Raw genomic sequence first — 20,276 nt, 5'->3', positions numbered from 1 at the left:
TGCATTTTGTTTGATCTTTTAGTTTTTTTCATACAAGATAGTAAATCTGGTCCTTGTTACTTCGTATGGACCAGGAGTGAAAGTCTCTTAACTACTAATTACACAGTTAATGCAGAAATGTATTTTGTAAAAATACAATACATACTTGTAAAATTATATAAATACATACTTGAAAAAATAGTATGGCACTTCCTCAAAAAATTAAAATAGAACTATACCATATGATCCAGCAATTCTGCTTTTGGGTATTTATCCAAAGAGAACGAAAACATTAATTTATAAAGATAAATGTACCCTTGTGTTCATTGTAGCTTTATTTGCAATAGACAAGATATGGAAGCAGCCAAAGCGTCCACTGATAAAGGAATGACTAGGAAGGGGTGGTGTGTGTGCACACATGAATGTGCAGTATAACACAGCCATTAACAAAGAGTGAAGTCTTTCCATCTGTGGCACCATGGATAGACCTGGAGGGTGTTATGCTAAGTGAAATCAGTCAGTCAGCAGACAGAGAAAGACAAATACTAAATGATTTCATTTATATGGAATCCAAAAAAACAAAACAAATGGACAAACAAAACAGAAGCAGATTCGTTGATACAGGGAACAGACAGGGTGTTTTCAGGGTGCAGGTGGAGGGATGATGGAAATAGGGGTATAAGAGGTATAAACTTGGAGTTACAAAATAATTGACAGTTTCAAAATAAGTCACAGGGATGTAAGGTGCAGATAGGGAACACAGTCAATAACAAGGTAGAATATTGTATGTTAATTATAATTTTAAAAATTCTGATTCCACTGCCAGTGTCTAGTCATCATTTCTAATCCCAGTCTGTCTCTTCTCAGGGGTTACACCTGGTTATAGAATTTATAGTATCTTCTGAGAATTTGTGGTTTTTATTTATGCAGATACATGAAGAATACTGTAGAAGCAGTGTGTTACTTTAAAAAGTGGTTTTGTTTTCTTTTTTCCAGTTTATTTCACTCACATTGCTTTATTGTTTCATCTCTGTCCTACAGGCAGCCAAGAAAGAACATGCTGCTATCATTCTCTGGAACACTGCATCTTGGAAGCAGGTGCAGAATTTAATCTTCCATAGTTTGACTGTCACACAGATGGCCTTCTCTCCTGACGACAAGTTCTTACTAGCTGTTTCCAGAGATCGGACCTGGTCACTGTGGAAGAGGCAGGACACGATCCCGCCTGAGTTAGGTAAATGGCTCCTGGCTGGGAAGGGTACTAGTGAGACAGTTATGTCCATTTACTCACTTTGAGCAGCTGTTGGGTAAAGTGAAATGATAACAGAGTGAAGGCCAGAGTCTGGTTACTGGGAGTCTTTGAAAGTTTTTGAAATTTGAGGAAGACTTGACCTTCCTTGTAAGGATGATAATGTTTTCAGATATCTTGGTTAAAGAACCATAAAAATCTGTATGTACAAAATTTAGACTTTGCAGGTGGTTACAGAATGCCACCATAAAACCAAATAGATGATATATACCGAGGATTTTATGGGACAGGAATAATAATATACAGTTAAATTACCCACCTGTTTCACACTGATAATTTAGACATCCACTTGGCTTCCCTGGTGGTTCAGCTGGTAAAGAATCCACCTGCTATGTAGGAGACCCGGATTTGATCCCTGGGACCGGATGCCATGATCTTAGTTTTCTGAATGTTGAGTTGTAAGCCAACTTTTTCATTCTCCTCTTTGACTTTCATCAAGAAGCTCTTTAGTTCTTCTTCACTTTCTGCCATAAGGGTGGTGTCATCTGCATATCTGAGGTTATTGATATTTCTCCTGGCAATCTTGATTCCAGCTTGTGCTTCATCCAGTCCAGCATTTCTCATGATGTACTCTGCATATAAGTTAAATAAGCAGGGTGACAATATACAGCCTTGATGTGCTCCTTTCGTGGTTTGGAACCAGTCTGTTTTTCCATGTCCAGTTCTAACTGTTGCTTCTTGACCTGCATACAGATTTCTCAGGAGGCAGGTCAGGTGGTCTGGTATTCCCATCTCTTTCAGAATTTTCCATAGTTTGTTGTGGTCCACACAGTCAGAGGCTTTGGAATAGTCAATAAAGCAGTAGATGTTTTTCTGGAACTCTCTTGCTTTTTCCATGATCCAGCAGATGTTGGCAATTTGATTTCTGATTCTTTGATCTCTGCCTTTTCTAAATCCAGCTTGAACATCTGGAAGTTCACAGTTCATGTACAATTGAAGCCTGGCTAGGAGAATTTTGAGCATTACTTTCCTAGTCTGTGAGATGAGTGCAATTGTGCAGTAGTTTGAGCATTCTTTGGCATTGCTTTTCTTTGGGATTGGAATGAAAACCAACCTTTTTCAGTCCTGTGGCCACTGCTGAGTTTTCCAAATTTGCTGGCATATTAAGTATAGCACTTTCACAGCATCATCTTTTAGGATTTGAAATAGCTCAACTGGGATTCCATCATCTCCACTAGTTTTGTTTGTAGTGATGCTTCCTAAGGCCCACTTGACTTCACATTCCAGGATGTCTGGCTCTAGGTGATCACACCACTGTGATTATCTGGGTCATGGAGATCTTTTTTGTACAGTTCTTCTGTGTATTCTTGCCACCTCTTAATATCTTCTGCTTCTGTTAGGTCCATACCATTTCTGTCCTTTGTTGTGCCCATCTTTGCATGAAAAGGGGTAGCTCTAATTTTCTTAAAGAGATCTCTAGTCTTTCCCATTCTATTGTTTTCCTCTATTTCTTTGCATGGATCACTGAGGAAGGCCTTTTTATCTCTCCTTGCTATTCTTTGGAACTCTGCATTCAAATGGGTATATCTTTCCTTTTCTCCTTTGCCTTTAGCTTCGCTTCTTTTCACAGCTATTTGTAAGGCCGCCTCAGACAACCATTTTGCCTTTTTGCATTTCTTTTTCTTGGGGATAGTCTTGATCACATAGCCTTCTGTACAATGTCACGAACCTCCATCCATAGTTCTTCAGGCAGTTTATCAGATCTAATCCCTTGAATCTGTTTGTTTAGATCATACCTGAATAGTCAAGTAGTTTTCCCTACTTTCTTCAGTTTAACTCTGAATTTGGCAATAAGGAGTTCACATCAGTCACTCGAGAGTGACTAATCAGTATAATATCATTTCCTACTAGAAAAATAATTGTATGCTCATAGTCTTCTGGTGAGGGGTCTGCTCCCTGGCCTTGATCTGTTGTAAAAGACATCCATTTATGTGTATAAATTGATGACTAAATTACATGATTTATATGGCACTTAAACATAACTTTCTAATAAGGAAAAACCAGGTTTCTCCACTTTGAGAATAGTGCATAAATGTGTTTCTTTCAGATCCCGTCTTCAGCCTGTTTGCCTTCACTAACAAAGTCACTGCTGTGCACAGCAGGATTATTTGGTCTTGCGATTGGAGTCCTGATGGCAAGTATTTCTTCACTGGAAGTCGGGACAGAAAGGTAATTTTTTTTTTAACTTTGTATTTTTTCAAATGTAATATAATAATATTACAGGTATCTTTGGATTTAAAAAACACACATAATCCTAATTTTCTAATATGGTTTTTAAAAATCAGTTTATGTATTCCCTCCTGTGTTTTTTATATGCATACATAAAAAGACTTTTCTTACTTGTTAAATTCTATAAATATATGTCTCTGAAATATCAACTACAGAGGAGACTCTTCAGACTCATTACCAATATCAGATGGCCCCAGTGGGAGAAAAGTAGTAAATGAAAAGTGTTAAGAGTATCCATACTTTTCTTTTTCATACTTGTATGAATTTAAAATTCTGTGAATAACTGTTACCTTTTCATTCATTGGAGGAGGTGGGGTATGTGAGTGTGTGTGTCCCAAGTTTGAAAAAAGTCAGGTTAAGTGAGCTAGCAGTAGGTTCTTGGCCTTGCCCCTTGCCCTTGTTCCCTGGGAAATGTTTGCCTGGCCCAGTCTTGGCTCTGGTGTTCATGCTCTTTAAAACATCCACGGGATTGCAAAGAGTTGGACACGACTGAGCGACTAAACAACAACGTGGCAATAAAGAGAAGGTGGTTCGGTGGGTGAGGATGTTGATGGGGTGGGCTGGGGGGTTTGAATGGAAATTTTCATTCCCAATATATCTTTTGTTTTTTCTTACTATTAAAAATTCTATGTGTAACTGTGGTTAGAAATAAAAGTTATTTTAAAATGTTAAAAAAAAAATATCCTTTCCTTCTCTGCAGTTCCTGCAGACTAGAGGTCTGAGGCGCCCGAGTGCCTCCTTTCCGCTCCCGCCCTCTCAGTCCTAGCCGTGGTGTTCCTGAGCAGGGGACTGACACGGCATGTGCTCAGTGACACACACGTGTCGGCCTCTGACACGCCCTCTGTCAGCCCTTCGCTCCTCTCACTGGCCTACTCATGTCTTCCCGGGCGTTTATCTTCCTACTGTCTGCAAGCTGCTCAGGCAGCAGGTCTGCTTCCGTCCTCCACAGTCAGGCCCGGCAGCAGACGGTCCAGCTGTGACTCTCAGAGACAGGTCAAGGCTGAAACGGACGAAGCATCATCCGTCAGGCGGTCTCGGGAATGCCCTTCTGGTTGCCTGGGCAGAGCCTTCTGCTCAGAGTCTCTCTTTGGTCCTGAAGTTGCAGCTCTTGTCTGTTTCATGGCCCTCTCCATTTCTTTGTGACTGTTCACACCCCTTCGAGGCCTGAGCTTCCAGAAAAGCCTCATTTCTTAGATTAGTATCATCAAGGTTGGGGCCTCCAACCTTGATGAGAGAGCTGAGCTGATTCTCTGAGCTGGGCTGGGGTGTAGAGGGAGAGCCAAGGACTTGATTGGTTCCATACATTTTGAGGTAATTTCTTGGGGGAATGTGCAGGCACCTTGGTGGACCAAATCTCACTGGATCCAAACTGGTTTCCTGAGTATAAAGAGCAGGCCCCTAGGCAGGGACAGTCGACTTTGGCCCAGCACACTTGGGTAGTTGAGATCTCAGACTTGTATCTGCTACATGGTGGCTTCTCTGTGATGCTTGTAGTGCTCAGAAGTCCTGGATCACAAATGAAAATGACGAATTAAAAAATTTCAGAGTGTCACTTATGCCATCAAAACTCTCTAATGCATTGCCATTAACAGAAACCTTGCAGAGAGAAAGCGTTACAGAGTGTGATCTGTCTGTGCTAGGTGGTTGTCTGGGGTGAGTGTGACTCCAGCGATGACGCCGTCGAGCACAGCATCGGGCCCTGCTCCTCCGTCCTGGATGTGGGTGGAGCTGTGACCGCCGTCAGCGTCTGCCCGGTGCTTAACCTTTCCCAACGGTCAGTCTCTATGTGGGGGCTTCATCTCATGTTTCTTTAAGAGGACCACTTAGTTTCTCAATGTGTAGCCCTCTTATGCTTTTATCTGTGTGTTCTTTCAGCTTCCAAGTTAAATATTTTTTAAAATAATGCTTATGTTTCTCATAAGAATTTCTAAATTGATAGAACTTGATGGTATTTAGAGTGGTGAAATAGAGATGGGGAGTGTGGCTCAGAGGTTCTTATTTCACCAAATGGAAGACGGTGCTACTTTCTCTATAACGAGTATCTTTAGTATACTGAGGGCCCCACAGCCAGCCAGGGAAGCGCTGGCTCACGGGCCTTGCCCACCAGGGACAGAGGTAGAACTGTGCTCCCTCGATGGAGAGGCGGCTTCTCGAGTGCATAGCAGAGCAGCACACTGGATCCTGGGTCCAAACAGTCCTTCATCAGCCAGAGGTAGTCGGGAACCCTGAAGAAATTCATGCTAAATTAATCAGCCTTCACCTTTCTCTTAAAAACAGATATGTGGTTGCAGTAGGACTGGAGTGTGGAAAGATTTGCTTATACTCCTGGAAAAAGACCGATCAAGTTCCAGAAATAAACGACTGGATCCGCTGTGTAGAAACAAGTCAAAGGTATTTCTTTCTTGTTTTTGCTTCCACCAGATCAGATAGACATCGTTGAAGTCTTTCGCAATCTCATGCCTCATTTTCATGGAGAAGAACACAAATCCATTCCTGGCGCTTAACTCCAATTGGTACCTCTGAATTTTGTGGCACTCTCTTGAAATTGACATTTGTTACTATACTGCACTTATTTTTAAAAAGTTTATTTGACCACATGGCTTGTTTGTCTGATATTATCTTTAGAGATAACACATTGGAGATGAAAATGGATTTCAAAATGATGGGTTTCAGAATGTGACCACAGTAGAATTTTAGGAAAATTTGATTCAGAATGTTGGTGATTTTTTTGGAAATATTATAGACTGTGTTTGGTAGCCAGATCTCGTGTTTGAACACTTCAGCTCAGCTCCCGAAAACGGAGCAAACCTCCAGGTGCCGCTCCCAGCCCTGTGAGGGCTTCAGGCAGAGCGAGGGCTCCGAGCCTTGGGCCTGGGCGTCACCTCTACCGGCTCAGAGCGCCTGCTGCCGATCGCCTCCTCCTCACCCGCCTGCCTGGACAGCAGGGATCACTTGTCAATCAGCTTCACCCATTTTATGCATTAGAAATGACGAGACTTGCAAAAAAGTCACACATCATTCTGTGTTAGATTTTTTTTTTTTTTAGGATTCTTCAACATTTGTATGTTTAAACTATCCAAAATATAACTTCAAATACAGTTCCAAACAACAGCACCATGAGGAAGGTCACTGGCTTGATGACAAGAGACATGTATTGTACAAGCTATTTCTTCCAGAGGAGTTTGTCTTCTTATCAGCAAAGCATGTTAATGCTTATGATAATTGTATTTATTTAAGTATGTTAAAATGAGGTCTGATTTGTCACTGCTTCTTTCATGGCTTTGCTCCTACCTCTCTGAGGCTGGATTTGGCTGTTGAAATAGTTCATGCTGCTGGCTTACCTAAGAGGAAGCCAATGAAATTTCGTATTTCAGGCATTTGAAATTTTCTCTTCCCGGCCTCCCCTCCCTTCTTTTCCTTCCTTTCAGTTTGCCCTGCCCACGATGCTCGCTCTGCCTCTGCCTGGTACCCAGACCACATCCATGGCCTGAAAGTCAACACTGGCAGGAAGCCCCTTAGAAAGCATGGGCAGGGGACATGTGCAGAATTTGAGTTTTTCATTAAAAGATTTTTTTTGTTATTATGATGACTTTGGATTTGCAAGAACTGATTCCTGACTTTATATTATTTGGATTGCTAACATTACCGTTACCAAATTAGTAGTAATGTTACCTGAAAGACTTAATTTCAATAGACATTTCTTGAATTCCACTGATCATTAAAGCAAAATTTGACAGAAATACATTGTCTGTTTCTTGCTGTTTTTGGTGGTGTCCTTGGTCGGTAAGTAAGATGTTTTCAAGGTTAAAATAAAATTGCTAAACTGTTAGTGATAGCACATCTTGATGTTCAGGTTTTGACTTTCATTTATGTTAACAACACTGATAGGAAGCGCATACTAATTTTTTTTTTTTGCATACTAATTTAATTAATATGAATTGAGCAGCCAGTAAAATGTTTCATAGTCGTAGCATATGTTCATCTCATGATTTCTCTTTGTTTTAGCCAAAGTCATACGCTTGCTATCAAAAAATTATGCTGGAAGAATTGTAATGGAAAGACTGAACAGAATGAAGGAGAAGGTGCTGAATGGTTACAGTTTGCAAGCTGTGGTGAAGATCACACTGTGAAGATACACAGAGTCAACAGATGTGCGCTGTAGTGGACCTAGTGACCACAAGCATACACCCATCAGTGTCTGCAAAGTATTTATCATGTAAATGGATAACCTTTCTTTACCTCGTACTTGCATCGAGTTTTGTTTTTAAGCCTTATGGCAGTAGTCCTTATATGAGTCTCAGATCCTCTGAAATATGATGGAAGCTACAGACTCTTTTCTCAAAATGTTTATATATGCACATACTCTCAGAACCTCGCCCATGCTTTCAGGGATTCAGACCTGCATCTGTGTGTTTCTGATTGAGAGCCTCTGCCCCTCCTTTCTTCATGACCAAATTTGCCTAATTTTGTGTCATTTTCATCTTCTGTTTTCATACGCTGCTGTTTGGGACATTTTATTATTTACTGCCCTCTTCCGAAGGAGGACCTAAAAAATAAAGAGATAAAACCCAGATTACTCAGTTTTTATTTTAACAGTTTTTGTAAATAAACGGACCACACAAAGTGTGGTCTTGACCCCTTCCTCCCAGTACATACCAGCCGTTCTAGGAATTTGGCAGGTGGTTGTGAGTTTGAACTGCAGTCCCTCCCTTCTATTCCTTCAGGGTTTGACTTAAAGTAGAACATAGCCCCATTTAAAATGACAGATGAAGGGGCTTGGAAAGTAGTATTCCGAATCATCTGAACCTCTGTGAGGTCACGTGGATGAGTCACGAGAGGAAGGCTGAAGTCATGAGAGTGAAGGATGTCCCTGGGGGAGTGAGCGGTAGGAACAGACGAACATGCCAGAAAGACAGTATTGGGTGTGCCCACAGAGGTTTGGGAAGTGGGCCACCAGAGCTGAACACTCGCTCGGGAGCTGGATGGGGAGAGCTTCAGAGAGGGTGTGGGAGAGCCTGCGAAGCTGGAGGCATCTGACCCTGTGGAAACGAGCCACCTGGCAGACTGCCCCTTAAACGCACACCGTACATAATAAATGTGCTGGAAGAGGGAGGGGTGGGAGTTTATGCTGTTACCTCACAGGACATTTTGCTTCCAGAGGAGTTCAGTGATACTTAGTCTAAATGAAAGTTTTTAGAGAACTATCTGCTATTTTTAGTCCAACAGAAATACAGCGTAAGCCACCTATGTACTTTAAATTCTTCTGCTGCTGCTAAGTCACTTTAGTCGTGTCTGACTCTGTGCGACCCCAGAGATGGCAGCCCACCAGGCTCCCCCGTCCCTGGGATTCTCCAGGCAAGAACAGTGGAGTGGGTTGCCATTTCCTTCTCCAATGCATGAAAATTGGAGAAGTGAAAAGTGAAAGTGAAGTCGCTCAGTTGTGTCTGACCCTCAGCGACCCCATGGACTGCAGCCTTCCAAGCTCCTCCGTCCATGGGATTTTCTAGGCAAGAGTACTGGAGTGGGGTGCCATTGCCTTCTCCGTAATAGTTTATAGTACCCACATAAAGTAAGAAGAGGTGTAATTTATTTTGATGACCCATTTGTTTTAACCCAGTATATCCCAAATAGGATCATTTTAACAGACAATATAAAAAGTTATGGAGATATTTTACCCTTGTATATAAATCGTTGTATCCTACAAAGTGCAGTTTACATTTAGAACCCATCTCAGTGTGGACTGACCACATTTCAAGTGTCTGCTAGCCACCTGTGGATACTGGCTCTACCCATATTTGGACAGTGCAGTTCTGAACTACAGAATCTCTATAAACTTGTCTTAGACCTTTAGTGGTGTATGTGTGTAAGCACACGTGTATGAGCGTGTATGCACCAAGGCAGTGAGCACCTCAGCGTCTTAACCGCAAACCAGGATGCCCTAAAGTGTGATTTCTCTGCTAATCCGGGGAAGGATCTGGATCTCCCCATTGGCACACAGTAGTTTGTTCAGATGCCTCACGCGTGGGACTTCAGAGCAGACTCAGTGGACTTAACAGTCCTCTGGAACGTTCTCCAGCACACCCTAAGTTCTGAAAGCAGTCCTGCCCTTGGGGAAGTCAAGTTCATGGTTACTGTTTGACCAGTTGTACATAGTTTTCCCAAGTTGTCCTGAAGCATCTGTGTCATTCAGTAAGTGTTCCCAGGAGCTTCATATACACACATTGTAATTTTACCATGATGGTCTAGTCTTTTTAAAAATTTGGCTGCGCTGGGTCTTTGCTAGTCTTTCTCTAGTTGTGTGCACGCTTCTCGTGGTGGTGGCTTCTACTGGTGTGGAGCACGGACTCTAGAGCACTGGCTCAGTAGCTGCGACCCACCGGCTTAGTTGCTCTGTGGCTTGTGGGATCTTCCCGGACCAGAGATTGAACCTGTGTCCCATCCATTGGCAGGCAGATTCTTAACTACCGGACCACCTAGGAAGTCCACGATGGTCTTAATCTGTTCTTCCCGGAGAACACTTTGAACCATACTCGGGTAGTTCATAGCATCTAAAGCAAAGGGACAGTCTTGCAGCTTTGCTGAGGAGTATTTCAGGATTACAGACCTACCCTTGCCGGTTTGCCCTGATCATTTCATTTCTCTGCCTGATTTACAGCATCAAAGTTCAGATTGATGCCAAGTGTCAGTCTAAGCAGTCTCTTCTGACCTACAGGACTTTCCTGGAAGGAGGCGAGGTGGTTGGGTTGTGTTCCCGGCAGTGTTTATCTTGGACAACTAAGAGTCAAATCCCTGCCTTCCCAGCAGCCTCAGGGGAAGCAGCTGTGGTTAGTGATTCCAAAGACAGATGGGGATTGGAGGGAGACTGTGCCAATTCAGGGATAAAACAAAAGGACAGAGTCATCTCCTAAGTGAGAGATCCTCGCCACTCCAGAAAATCCTGTAAGGATTCTGTGGTCTGTAAGGAAAATGCAAGGTCTTCTTACCCACTCTGTACAAATCCTGTGTACTTCTCAAGGGAGTCTGGGTGAGGGTTGGAACCCAGAGGTAAGGAATCAGTTGTATTTGAACCCTGGCTCACACTGGCTGTGTCTGGGTAAGCTTTTCTCGTCTCTGTAAGTAGAGATAATATTAATAGGTCAGTCTGACCTTGATTCAATTCTGTGAAAGAAAACACAAAATGTTCTTTTTGGCTTATTGCAAGAATGAAGTTTTCTCTCTAAAAAGGAATCTAGGGAGGCAGGGCAGGTTGGGGAGGGAGACTTCTCAACATGATCAGGACACCCAGGCTCTTTGCCCTCATCCTCAGTGTGTGGCTTCCTCACTCTCCAGGATGGCTGTTTGGCCTCCTGCCATGATCTTTGCATCCCAGCCAGCAGAAAGGAGGAAGGCATAAGAGGCTTGCCCCTAACTTTAAGAAAACTTGGAAGTCCACACAAGTTCTGCTTAATCTCTGTGACCTGACTTTTATCTTGTAGCTGTACCTCAAGACAGGCTGGGAAATGTAATCTTTATTGCAAGTGGTTCTTAGCTGAGAATTGAATTGCTTTATTTTGGAAGAGAGGACAAATGTTAGTCTCATTTCATAAAAAGTAACCACCTTGTAGGGTTGTTTTGAGGATTAAATGAGCCAATGCATTAAAATGCTAGCCCAAAGTCTGGATTTAGTAAGACACCAATAATTGGTAACTGTTACAATTAAATAAAGTTCAGTTTGTGTCACCTCCGTAGAGCCTTTCAGTTCAGTTCACTCGCTCAGTCGTGTCCAACTCTGTGCAACCCCATGAACCGCAGCACAGCAGGCCTCCCTGTCCATCACCAACTCCCGGAGTTCACCCTAACCCATGTCCATTGAGTTGATGCCATCCAACCATCTCATCCTCTGTTATCCCCTTCTCCTCCCACCTTCTATCTTTCCCAGCATCAGGGTCTTTTCAAATGAGTCAGCTCTTTATATCAAGTGCCCAGAGTACTGGAGTTTCAGCTTCAACATCAGTCCTTCCAATGAATATTCAGGACTGATCTCCTTTAGGATGGACTGGTTGGATCTCCTTGCAGTCCGAGGGACTCTCAAGAGTCTTCTCCAATACCACAGTTCAAAAGCATCAATTCTTCGGCACTCAGCTTTCTTTATAGTTCAACTCTCACATCCATACATGACTACTGGAAAGAGCCTTTCCATAGAGCCTTTATTTCCCCTCATTTCAAGGATTCTTTCTCTGAATTCATAGTATTTTATTCTCATTTTCTTTTATGGCCTTTGTTGCTTCCTATCTTTATTAGTGTGTATCTTAGTCTGTCAGTTGTGCCCAACTCTTTGCAACCCCATGGACTGTACCCACCTGGCTTTTCTCTGCATGGGATTTCCCAGGCACGAATACTGGAGTGGGTTGCCATTCCCTTCTCCAGGGGATCTTCCTGACCCAGGGATCAAACCTGGGGCTCCTGCATTGCAGCTGGATTCTTTACTGTCTGAACCACAAAGGAAGCCCATAAATCCTAAGAAGTATCAATTAGATACTTTCTGTGGTAAGAAAAGTTTGTCTCAAAAAAGACACAGGGAATTATTAGCTCATGTAACTGAAAAAAGTCCAGTGGTAGGACAAAGCACAGGGGTAGTTTGACCAGGACCCTGTTTCCCTGTCTCTGATTCTCAGCTCTGCCCTCTCCATGTGTCAGTCTTCTAGGGCTGCCCTTCCTCATGGCTATAAGAGGGATGAGAGCAGCCCCTGAGGTGACAGATTGCCTTGCTCATGCATATCAAAAAGAATAAACCCTTCAGAGTTCTCTGGTGGTCCAGTGGTTAGGATTCAGAGCTTTCACTGCCAAGGGTCTGGATTCAGTCCCTGGTCGGGGAACTAAAATCCTGCAAGATCTGACAAGGCCCAAAAAAGGAATAAACCCTTAAAGGTGAAGTCCCTAACTTTACTCTGAGTGACCCTCTGAACGAACCACAGTGGGCAGAGGAAAGCACACGGAGTGGCTGGAGCCTGCCCACCTGCTGTAGCAAGAGCGTGAGATCACCTGTTCTGGGGCTGGAGGCAGAGTCAGCCCCATTAGGCCCACATGCGGCTATTCGCCAAAGCAGAGTCGGAGGGCAGTGGGTGCTGGCTAGGTAGTGAGAGCCAAGTGTACAAGCCTATGAAAGCCTAAACATCAGGGCATCTGATTTGTTTTCCGTAGCATCTAGCACAGTTTAATCTATCTAGCACCATGTACTGTCAAATAGTTGCTGAATCTGAGAATAAGTTTGATAATACGGCTGACTGGTGGGGGAGCATTCTCCAGTGTAAGCCACCAGTCAGTAAAGGGAGTAATTGGCATCAAACCCTTTCCCTGCCTTGGTGGCATAAAGAGGGGACAAAGAGCAGGAAGAAGATGACAGCGTAGAGGGGAACAAGAAGGGAGTGGTCTGGCCTCGTTCATTCACTCCTTGAATGAACAGGGAGAAGCTAGGACCCCAGGGAAAGGGCCTCAGGAAGATGCCTGCTGTGGGTCCACCCACCCTTTTGCTCCTGTGGTCTGCCTAGTACTGGGTGGGGTCGAGGGGGTTGTTTTGAACATGAGTTTGGATATAATAGAGCCTTGTTCCCAAACATGGTGATTTTGAGCTGCCCTTTCAGCTTCTATTCACAGAGAAGGTCTCCTGTCACTCCAGGGGAGGGAGCTTCCTGGGGTTTTCAGATCTTTCTTTCCACTGCTCTCAAGTTATTTCTACCAGAGCTTCCACCCTACCAGGCTCTGCTGAGAAACCAGCTCCATTGCGGTCTCTCTTACTTTCTGCTGTGCAATAGTGTGCATACATATATATATATATAGTATACTTACTATATATATATATAATTAATTTATATATAAATAAAAATTATATATATATATATATTTATTTATTTATTTGGCTGTATCAGGTCTTAGTTATGGTCTGAGGGCTGAAGAGTACATGGGCTCAGTAGTCGCAGAGCTGGGGATTAGCTGCCCCATGGCATGTGAGATCTTAGTTCCCTGAACAGAATTTGAACCTGGCTCCCCTGCATTGGAAGGCAGATTCTTAACCACTGGATCACCAGACCCTCTTCTGATTTCTCTGGTACCAGGATATCTAGATCAATGTTCTCATTGTTGGGGAGGCATGCATTTCCCTTCTAGCAGGAAACACTAATTTCATTATCCAAACCAAATTCAGCCTCCTCTGAAACATCCACCCTCATTTTACCTGGCAGGAAATATGATTCATTGTAATTGGCAGCCTCCAACTATCTCTACGATCAAGAGGCCTGGGGGGTTTTAGCCAAAAGAAAAACCTCTACCCTTCCTCACCATTTAAGACCAGGCCATTATAATGGAGTTTCCATCCCCACCCAGACAACGGACATGATCACTTAGGTCACTGCATAAACAATCTCACCAAGCAAGTTCAATAGTCTGATTAGTCCTCGTCCTAACTGGCTTTTCAGGCTTAGTTACCACCAAGGTGCTCTGCTCTGGCTCTCCTCCCATCTCTGACTGTACCTTCTCACTCGTCAGTGGCACGGAGGCAGATGACTCCTAAATGTCACTGTCCCTGGAGTTTGACTCTTCCTTTGAACACTTCAGAGCTCCTGGGATGACCTGTCCACAGGCCTCCCATGAGTTGTGTCTCCAACTGACACTGTCTTTCCTGAGGCTGGGGCCCGAATTTCACTTAGACATCCTGAACTGAGCCCCATCTTGGTTCCAATATACCTGGGCTACCAGGGGTCTCAGACACACCTCTTCCCGTCCTTCCTGTACCCCAGACAGGCTCCTTGGCACTGGAGGGTCTGACAGCCCTCTCGCCTTCCTCTCCATCCCCTCCCCTCCTCTCCACCTGGAGCCTGTGCTCCAGGTTCAACCAAGGTCCTGCTTTGGGAATATTCTGAGCCTTCTGTGCCTCTAGGCCACCGAACATGGAACGCTCCCCGCCTCCCCCTTCTCTGGACCCTCTGGAGTCCCAGGTGAGGGAGGCTCAACCTTCTGAAGGCAGGCCCCTTCTCCAGCACTCTGCAGCATGGAGCGGTGATCTGGTTGCAAACCCATCTTCTTCACTGTCCTGGGGGCCTCTCAGCCCAGAGGCCGCCTTGTGGACTGTTTTCTTCCCAGTGCCCACCAGGTTCCCAGCAGGGAGCAGCTCCCCAGTGGACACTAAATGACCGTCCCTGCCAGAGCCCGTTTTCATCTGCAGTAATTCAGCCTTGGACAGTTGCAAGAAGACCACCCCACCATCTGGCCTGGTCACAGTCATTAGTTTGGCTTAAATCACCTCTTTGGGGCACTTTCTTGCTCAAAAATCTTCAGAATGATATTCCAGTCCCTTGGCCTGACTTACAGCCTTTCAAAACCCACCCCCAAACCTGCCCTACCTCCTTCCTTGACCTCCACAGGCTCTAACTCTGAAAGGCACTCATGGAACTGTTTCCAAGCGAGCACATGAATGAATAGTACACGAATCAAAGTCTTCTGTAGAGTGGGGATCCTCAAGAGTGGAGCCCATTGCCAGGGACCGTAGCCTGAGTACAGAGCCAGGCTCAGTAGGCTGGATCAGGGACAAAACCCCACCAAGGTGGGGGGACAGGGCTCCCTCACCTGTCTACCCAATCTGGCTATGAAAGGGAAAGTGTTAGTCGCTCAGTTGTGTCCGACTCTTTGCGACCGCGTGGATGGTAGCCCACCAGACTCCTCCGTCCATGGGATTCTCCAGGCAAGAATATTGGAGTGGGTTGCCATGCCCTCCTCCAAGGGATTTTTCCACCCAGGGATTGAATCCAGATCTCCTGCCTTGCAGGCAGATTCTTTACTGTCTGAACCACCACACATTTTTCATGGTTCTTGGTGAGAGAGGGTCATCCAAAGGATCTGAAGAGTTGTTTCACTACCAAGTTCTAAACTTTGGGTCCTGAGGCTGGTTGCCAGGACCTCAGAATGGACCAGACCAGGCTCTTGCAAGGTCCCAGGGCCAGCAGCTAGACCAGGGAGGATGAAGCAGTGGCAGGCCTGTAGCACAGGAGTTTATTGAATGATGCATATGTGTAAGACATTCTCTGGTGGGGACTGGAGGTTCTACTTCAGGCGGGGTAGGAGTGAGCAATCTAATTTCTGACAGTCTCATTCTGGCAGGAGAGGCCCAGGGAATCTTGGAGACTGAGGCTCCTGACGTCCCCCTCCACCCTGCCCTCCCTTCTTCACTGTGGCCCAGGTCTCAGGCTTTTTCCTTTGGGGTGCCTTCCCTGGACTCCTGGTTGGAAGTAGCTCCTTTCTCTCCTCCCTCCTGCCATTCTAACCTGCATTCTGAAGCCAAGCAACAGGGCACTCAGCCCCCGCTGTCTGAGTCATGTCCCTACGTGGCTGTAGGCACAATATCTTCACATCCTCTGGAGCACGCAGGGCCCTGGGCAGAACCAGGAGCTTAAAGATACTTCTTGACTAAAGGGTAGTTCAGTGGTTTTTAATGACCTTAAGCGTTCTACACTGTACATCGGAGGACACAGTTGACAGAGTGAAAAGGCAACCTACGGAACAGGAGATAATATCACAAATGATGTATCTGATGAAGGGTTAATATCCACACTATATAAAGAACTCCTACGACTCAATTAAAAAAAAAAAAAACAACCAATTCAAAAAAGAAGGGGGGCAAAGGGTTTGAACAGACAATTCTCCAAAGATGATACATGAATGGCCAATAGGCACCTGAAAAGATACTCAACGCCAGCAATCAGTAGGGAAATGCAAATCAACCCCATAGTGAGAAGCCACCTCACACCCAGTAGGATGGCTTTACTATAACAACAAAAATCTAACCAAACCAAATAGAACCAGAAAGTAAGGACTGGTGAGAATGTGGAGAAATTGGAACCCTTGTGCACTACTGGTCAGAATGTAAAATGCTGCAGCTGCTATGGAAAACAGTGTGGTAATTCCTTAAAAATTAAAAATAGCACTACCATATAATCCAGCAATCCCACTTCCAGTTATATGTTTGAAAGAACCGGAAGTAGGATCTCAAAGAGATACTCACACACCCATTTTATAGTATTGTTTATAATAGTCAAGTAGTGGAAGTATTCCAGTTGTCCATCACTTTGGATGGGTCAAAAAATATGTTATATACCTATGTGTGTGTTAGTTGCTCAGTCGTGTCTGACTCTCTGTGATCCCACGGTCTGTAGCCCACCAGGCTCCCCTGTCCATGGGATTCTCCAGGAAAGAATACTGGAGTGCGTTGGCATGTCCTCCTCCAGGGGGTCTTCCTGACTGAAGGATCAAACCTGGGTCTCCCACATTGCAGGTATATACGTATAGTGGAACCTAAACATACATATATACACACACACACACACACACACAGACACACACACACATATATATAGCAGGTATATACCTATAGTGGAACCTAAACCTATATATATATAGGTTTAGGTTCCATATATACATACACACACACACACACACATATATATATATATATAGCAGGTATATACCTACAATGGAACCTAAACCTATATATATATATAGATGTATATATATACACACACATATATATACATATATACCTATATACACATATATATACACACATACACACACACACACACACACACATATATATATAGGAAGTAAAGTAAGTAAGTGAAGTCGCTCAGTCGTGTCCGACTCTTTGCAACCCCATGGACTGTAGCCTACCAGGCTCCTCTGTTCATGGGACTGGAGTGGGTTGCCATTTCCTTCTCAAGGGGATCTTCCCGACTCAGGGACTGAACCTGGGTCTCCTGCACTGCAGGCAGATGCTTTACTCTCCGAGGCACCAGGGAAGCCTATATATTATTCAGCCTTAAAAAAGGTGAAGTCACTCAGTCGTGTCCGACTCTTTCCAACCCCATGGACTGTAGCCTGCCAGGCTCCTCTGTCCATGGGATTTTCCAGGCAAGAGTCCTGGAGTGGGTTGCTATATCCTTCTCCAGGGGACCTTCCTGACCCAGGGATTGAACCAGGTTCTACCTGCATTATAGGCAGACACTTTACCGTCTGAGCCACCAGGGAAGATTCTTAAAAAAAGGAAATTCTAAACATATACTACTACATGGACATCATGCTAAGTGAAATAAGCTAGTCACAAAAAGACAAATACTGTTTGACTCCACCCATAGGAGGTACTTAGAGTAGCCCAATTTTTGTGTACAGAAAGTAGAATGGTGGTTGCCAGAGGCTGGGGGAGGGGGACGTGGAGTTCTTATTTAACGGGCACAGAACTTGTTTTGCAAGATGAAAGGAACTCTGGAGATTGTTTGCACAGCAGGTGGATGAACTTGATACTACTGAACTGGGCACTTAAAAATGGCTAAGGGACTTCCGAGGCAGTCCAGTGGTTAAGACCCCAAGCTTCCAATGCGGGAGTCATGGGTTAGATCCCTGGTCAGGGAACTAAGATCCCATATGCCTTGTGACCAAAAATAAAGAAAAAAAGAGCTCTGGCTTCTGAAGAAAAAAAAAATTCCTAAGAGGGTAAATTTCTTGTTATGTATATTTAACACAATTAAAAAAAATTTTTTTAAAGGAGTTCTGACTTGGCCCAGATTGTTTCCTAGCAAGTTTGTCCTAAGCACCCTTGTGGATTTCTGACCTGTTACGCAGCCACATAACACCTTGAGGAGAAGCACTCCGTCCATTCCCTGGGAAATGACCGAGGCTGTCACTCCTCAGGGTGCAGTTCAAGGACGCTAACGTCAGTATCACCCAGGCTAGTTAGAAACCTAGAACCTGTCCCACTCCTGCCAAACTTAATTAGAATCTGCGTTTTAACAGATTTCCAGATAATTCTTGCAGGTTAATTCCTGAAAAACTTGTCCTCAAGGAGAAGAAGGGCATTAAAGAGAGGGGTGAGGGGAGCACCACCCCCCACCATTCCCCCAACTTACAGGTAGGGAAACGGAGGCCGAGATGCCCAAGGTTCCTGCTCCAAGCGTGGCTAGAAGGTGTGGCACAGGCAGGTGGGTTGGGTGATGATGCTAAGGAGCAAACGGGGGCACCCATCCATCGATGCATTCATTCCTTTCAGAGTAAGATCCTAGGGATTCTGCTGTGAGTGAGATGAGCCAGAGCGGTCTTCAGGCAGAGCCCACCCCAGGTGCTACAGCCTCTGTACCCAATGCCTCCAGACTGGGCCACAACAACCACCACTTCCATGCCCCTCCCCGCCAGGGTCTTTCCCAGATCTGGTGCTGGGGGCACGGTCAGGAGGGCTGGCTCTCACAGTGGGCCACTGGGTCCTCGGGGGTGCTTTTTATACGAGCAGAGGCTGGTCCAGGGAGTCTGCTCCGCTCCCTGTCAGGCATCCCAAGGCGACCGCAGGCCTGGCGGTAGCACAGGCAATGAACTTGTCTCCTGGGCTCCCTTCCCACCGCAGCTTGCTTGAGGGCTGGGACAGGAAGGAAGGGGGCAGAGCACAACTATTAAAAGAATGATGAAACTATTGACGGGAACAGGATGTAACAAAAACTGGTTAGAGCCTCCTAGGCACAAGATGGCGGACAACTTGACCTCCAGTAGACCTTGACCCTCATACACTCACTCTAATACAGTAGCCTCTGCTAAAGGGCACACCCACCAGAGCAGCGGCAGTTCCATAAAAGGCAAAAAGTGGCTGCTACCCTAGTTCCCGAAAATCCCTGCCCCTTCTCCAAGACAGAATATTCCTCCCACTCATTAGCCTATGAAATGGCCCAGCCCATAAAAACTAAGCACCCCACACTTCCAGGCACCTCTCCCACCTTCTGAGACAGCCCACACTGTGTCTATGGATTGTGCCTCTAACTAAACCTTTCATTTTCCTGTGGCTTGCTCTTGAATTCTTATCTGCATAACCTGCCCCGAGGACAGATATGAGCTTGACCATCCTCTTATGCCCCATTTTTTCCTACGACAGAGCCAGCAGTCCATTCTTGGGGCCCCACCGTGGGTCTCCAAGGACCGGAATCTGAGTCCTCACCTTAGCTCCCTCCAGACTTTCAGGCTTCCCACAGTGGGTTCAGCACAGCCCCAGCTTGGTTCTACACCTGCGGTGCCTTCCCTTCCCTGGGCCTCCAGTACTTTTCACTCCATCCTGGGAAGCGGCCCGCACCTGCCCACCCTCTTCCTCATTCACTTCCGGCCACGCGATTCGCGCACGTGGGTGTGACCCGGCCCTCCGCACTCGAGGCAGTGATCCCCTCGGATACAGGGTCCGGGATGGAGCGGAGGCGGAGCTTTTGCTTGGGTCGCACTCGAACTACCCGGTTCCGAAGGTACGCACCTGCCTGCTGCTGGTGCTGCTAAGTCACTTCAGTCGTGTCCGACTCTGTGCGACCCCATAGACGGCAGCCCACCAGGCTCCCCCGTCCCTGGGATTCTCCAGGCAAGAACACTGGAGTGGGTTGCCATTTCCTTCTCCAGTGCATGAAAGTGAAAACTGAAAGTGAAGTCGCTCAGTAGTGTCCGACCTTCAGCGCTCCTCCGCCCATGGGATTTTCCAGGCAGGAGTACTGGAGTGGGGTGCCATCGCATCTGCCTAGACTTGATTAACCAAACTCTTGGATCCTCGGTCTTTTTCCTCTTTCACCTTTTGCTCAGCCGCATTTTCAGAGACGCCGAGCGCACGCCCCACTGGGGAGCCGCAACTCCGGACAACGCCCTGGCAAAAGCCCCGCCCCGCACCCTGGAGTTCCTCCGGGGAGAGTGAGGGTCCCGGGCGCTGCGCTGGGCTCGGGCCAGG

General features: G+C 45.5%; 1 protein-coding gene and 1 long non-coding RNA gene across 5 annotated transcripts in view; one reads left to right on the top strand and one right to left on the bottom strand.

Moving 5' to 3' along the window:
* The window catches only part of ELP2 (elongator acetyltransferase complex subunit 2), a 48,228-nt gene extending 40,140 nt beyond the window's left edge, over nt 1-8,088 (top strand). Inside the window, exons 18-22 of one of the 2 annotated variants that reach the window (XM_019986652.2) lie at nt 1,021-1,213; nt 3,336-3,457; nt 5,158-5,291; nt 5,795-5,908; nt 7,523-8,088. In XM_019986652.2, the coding sequence (XP_019842211.2) occupies nt 1,021-1,213; nt 3,336-3,457; nt 5,158-5,291; nt 5,795-5,908; nt 7,523-7,679 (720 nt within the window). In that variant the 3' untranslated portion in view covers nt 7,680-8,088. The remainder of the gene's footprint in view (nt 1-1,020; nt 1,214-3,335; nt 3,458-5,157; nt 5,292-5,794; nt 5,909-7,522) is intronic. The other variant, XM_070778742.1, reaches the window with a different exon arrangement.
* LOC109577805 (uncharacterized) lies at nt 517-19,962 on the bottom strand. Of its 3 annotated transcripts, none has more exons than XR_011563773.1 (4): nt 19,818-19,962; nt 18,445-18,944; nt 15,811-16,837; nt 517-8,063 (listed from the first exon to the last, which is right to left on the bottom strand). It is a non-coding gene; the product is annotated as an uncharacterized lncRNA (long non-coding RNA). The 3 variants fall into 3 exon arrangements; XR_011563772.1 differs by lacking the exon at nt 15,811-16,837 and adding an exon at nt 10,501-10,627; XR_002183594.2 differs by lacking the exons at nt 15,811-16,837; nt 19,818-19,962 and adding an exon at nt 19,515-19,642.
* Nucleotides 19,963-20,276: the final 314 nt, after the last annotated feature.

Source organism: Bos indicus, chromosome 24, assembly GCF_029378745.1.
Source record: "Bos indicus isolate NIAB-ARS_2022 breed Sahiwal x Tharparkar chromosome 24, NIAB-ARS_B.indTharparkar_mat_pri_1.0, whole genome shotgun sequence".
Taxonomy (NCBI): domain Eukaryota; kingdom Metazoa; phylum Chordata; class Mammalia; order Artiodactyla; family Bovidae; genus Bos; species Bos indicus.
The sequence above is the reverse complement of the archived record's forward strand: the minus strand, read 5'-3'. Positions and strand labels throughout refer to the sequence as shown.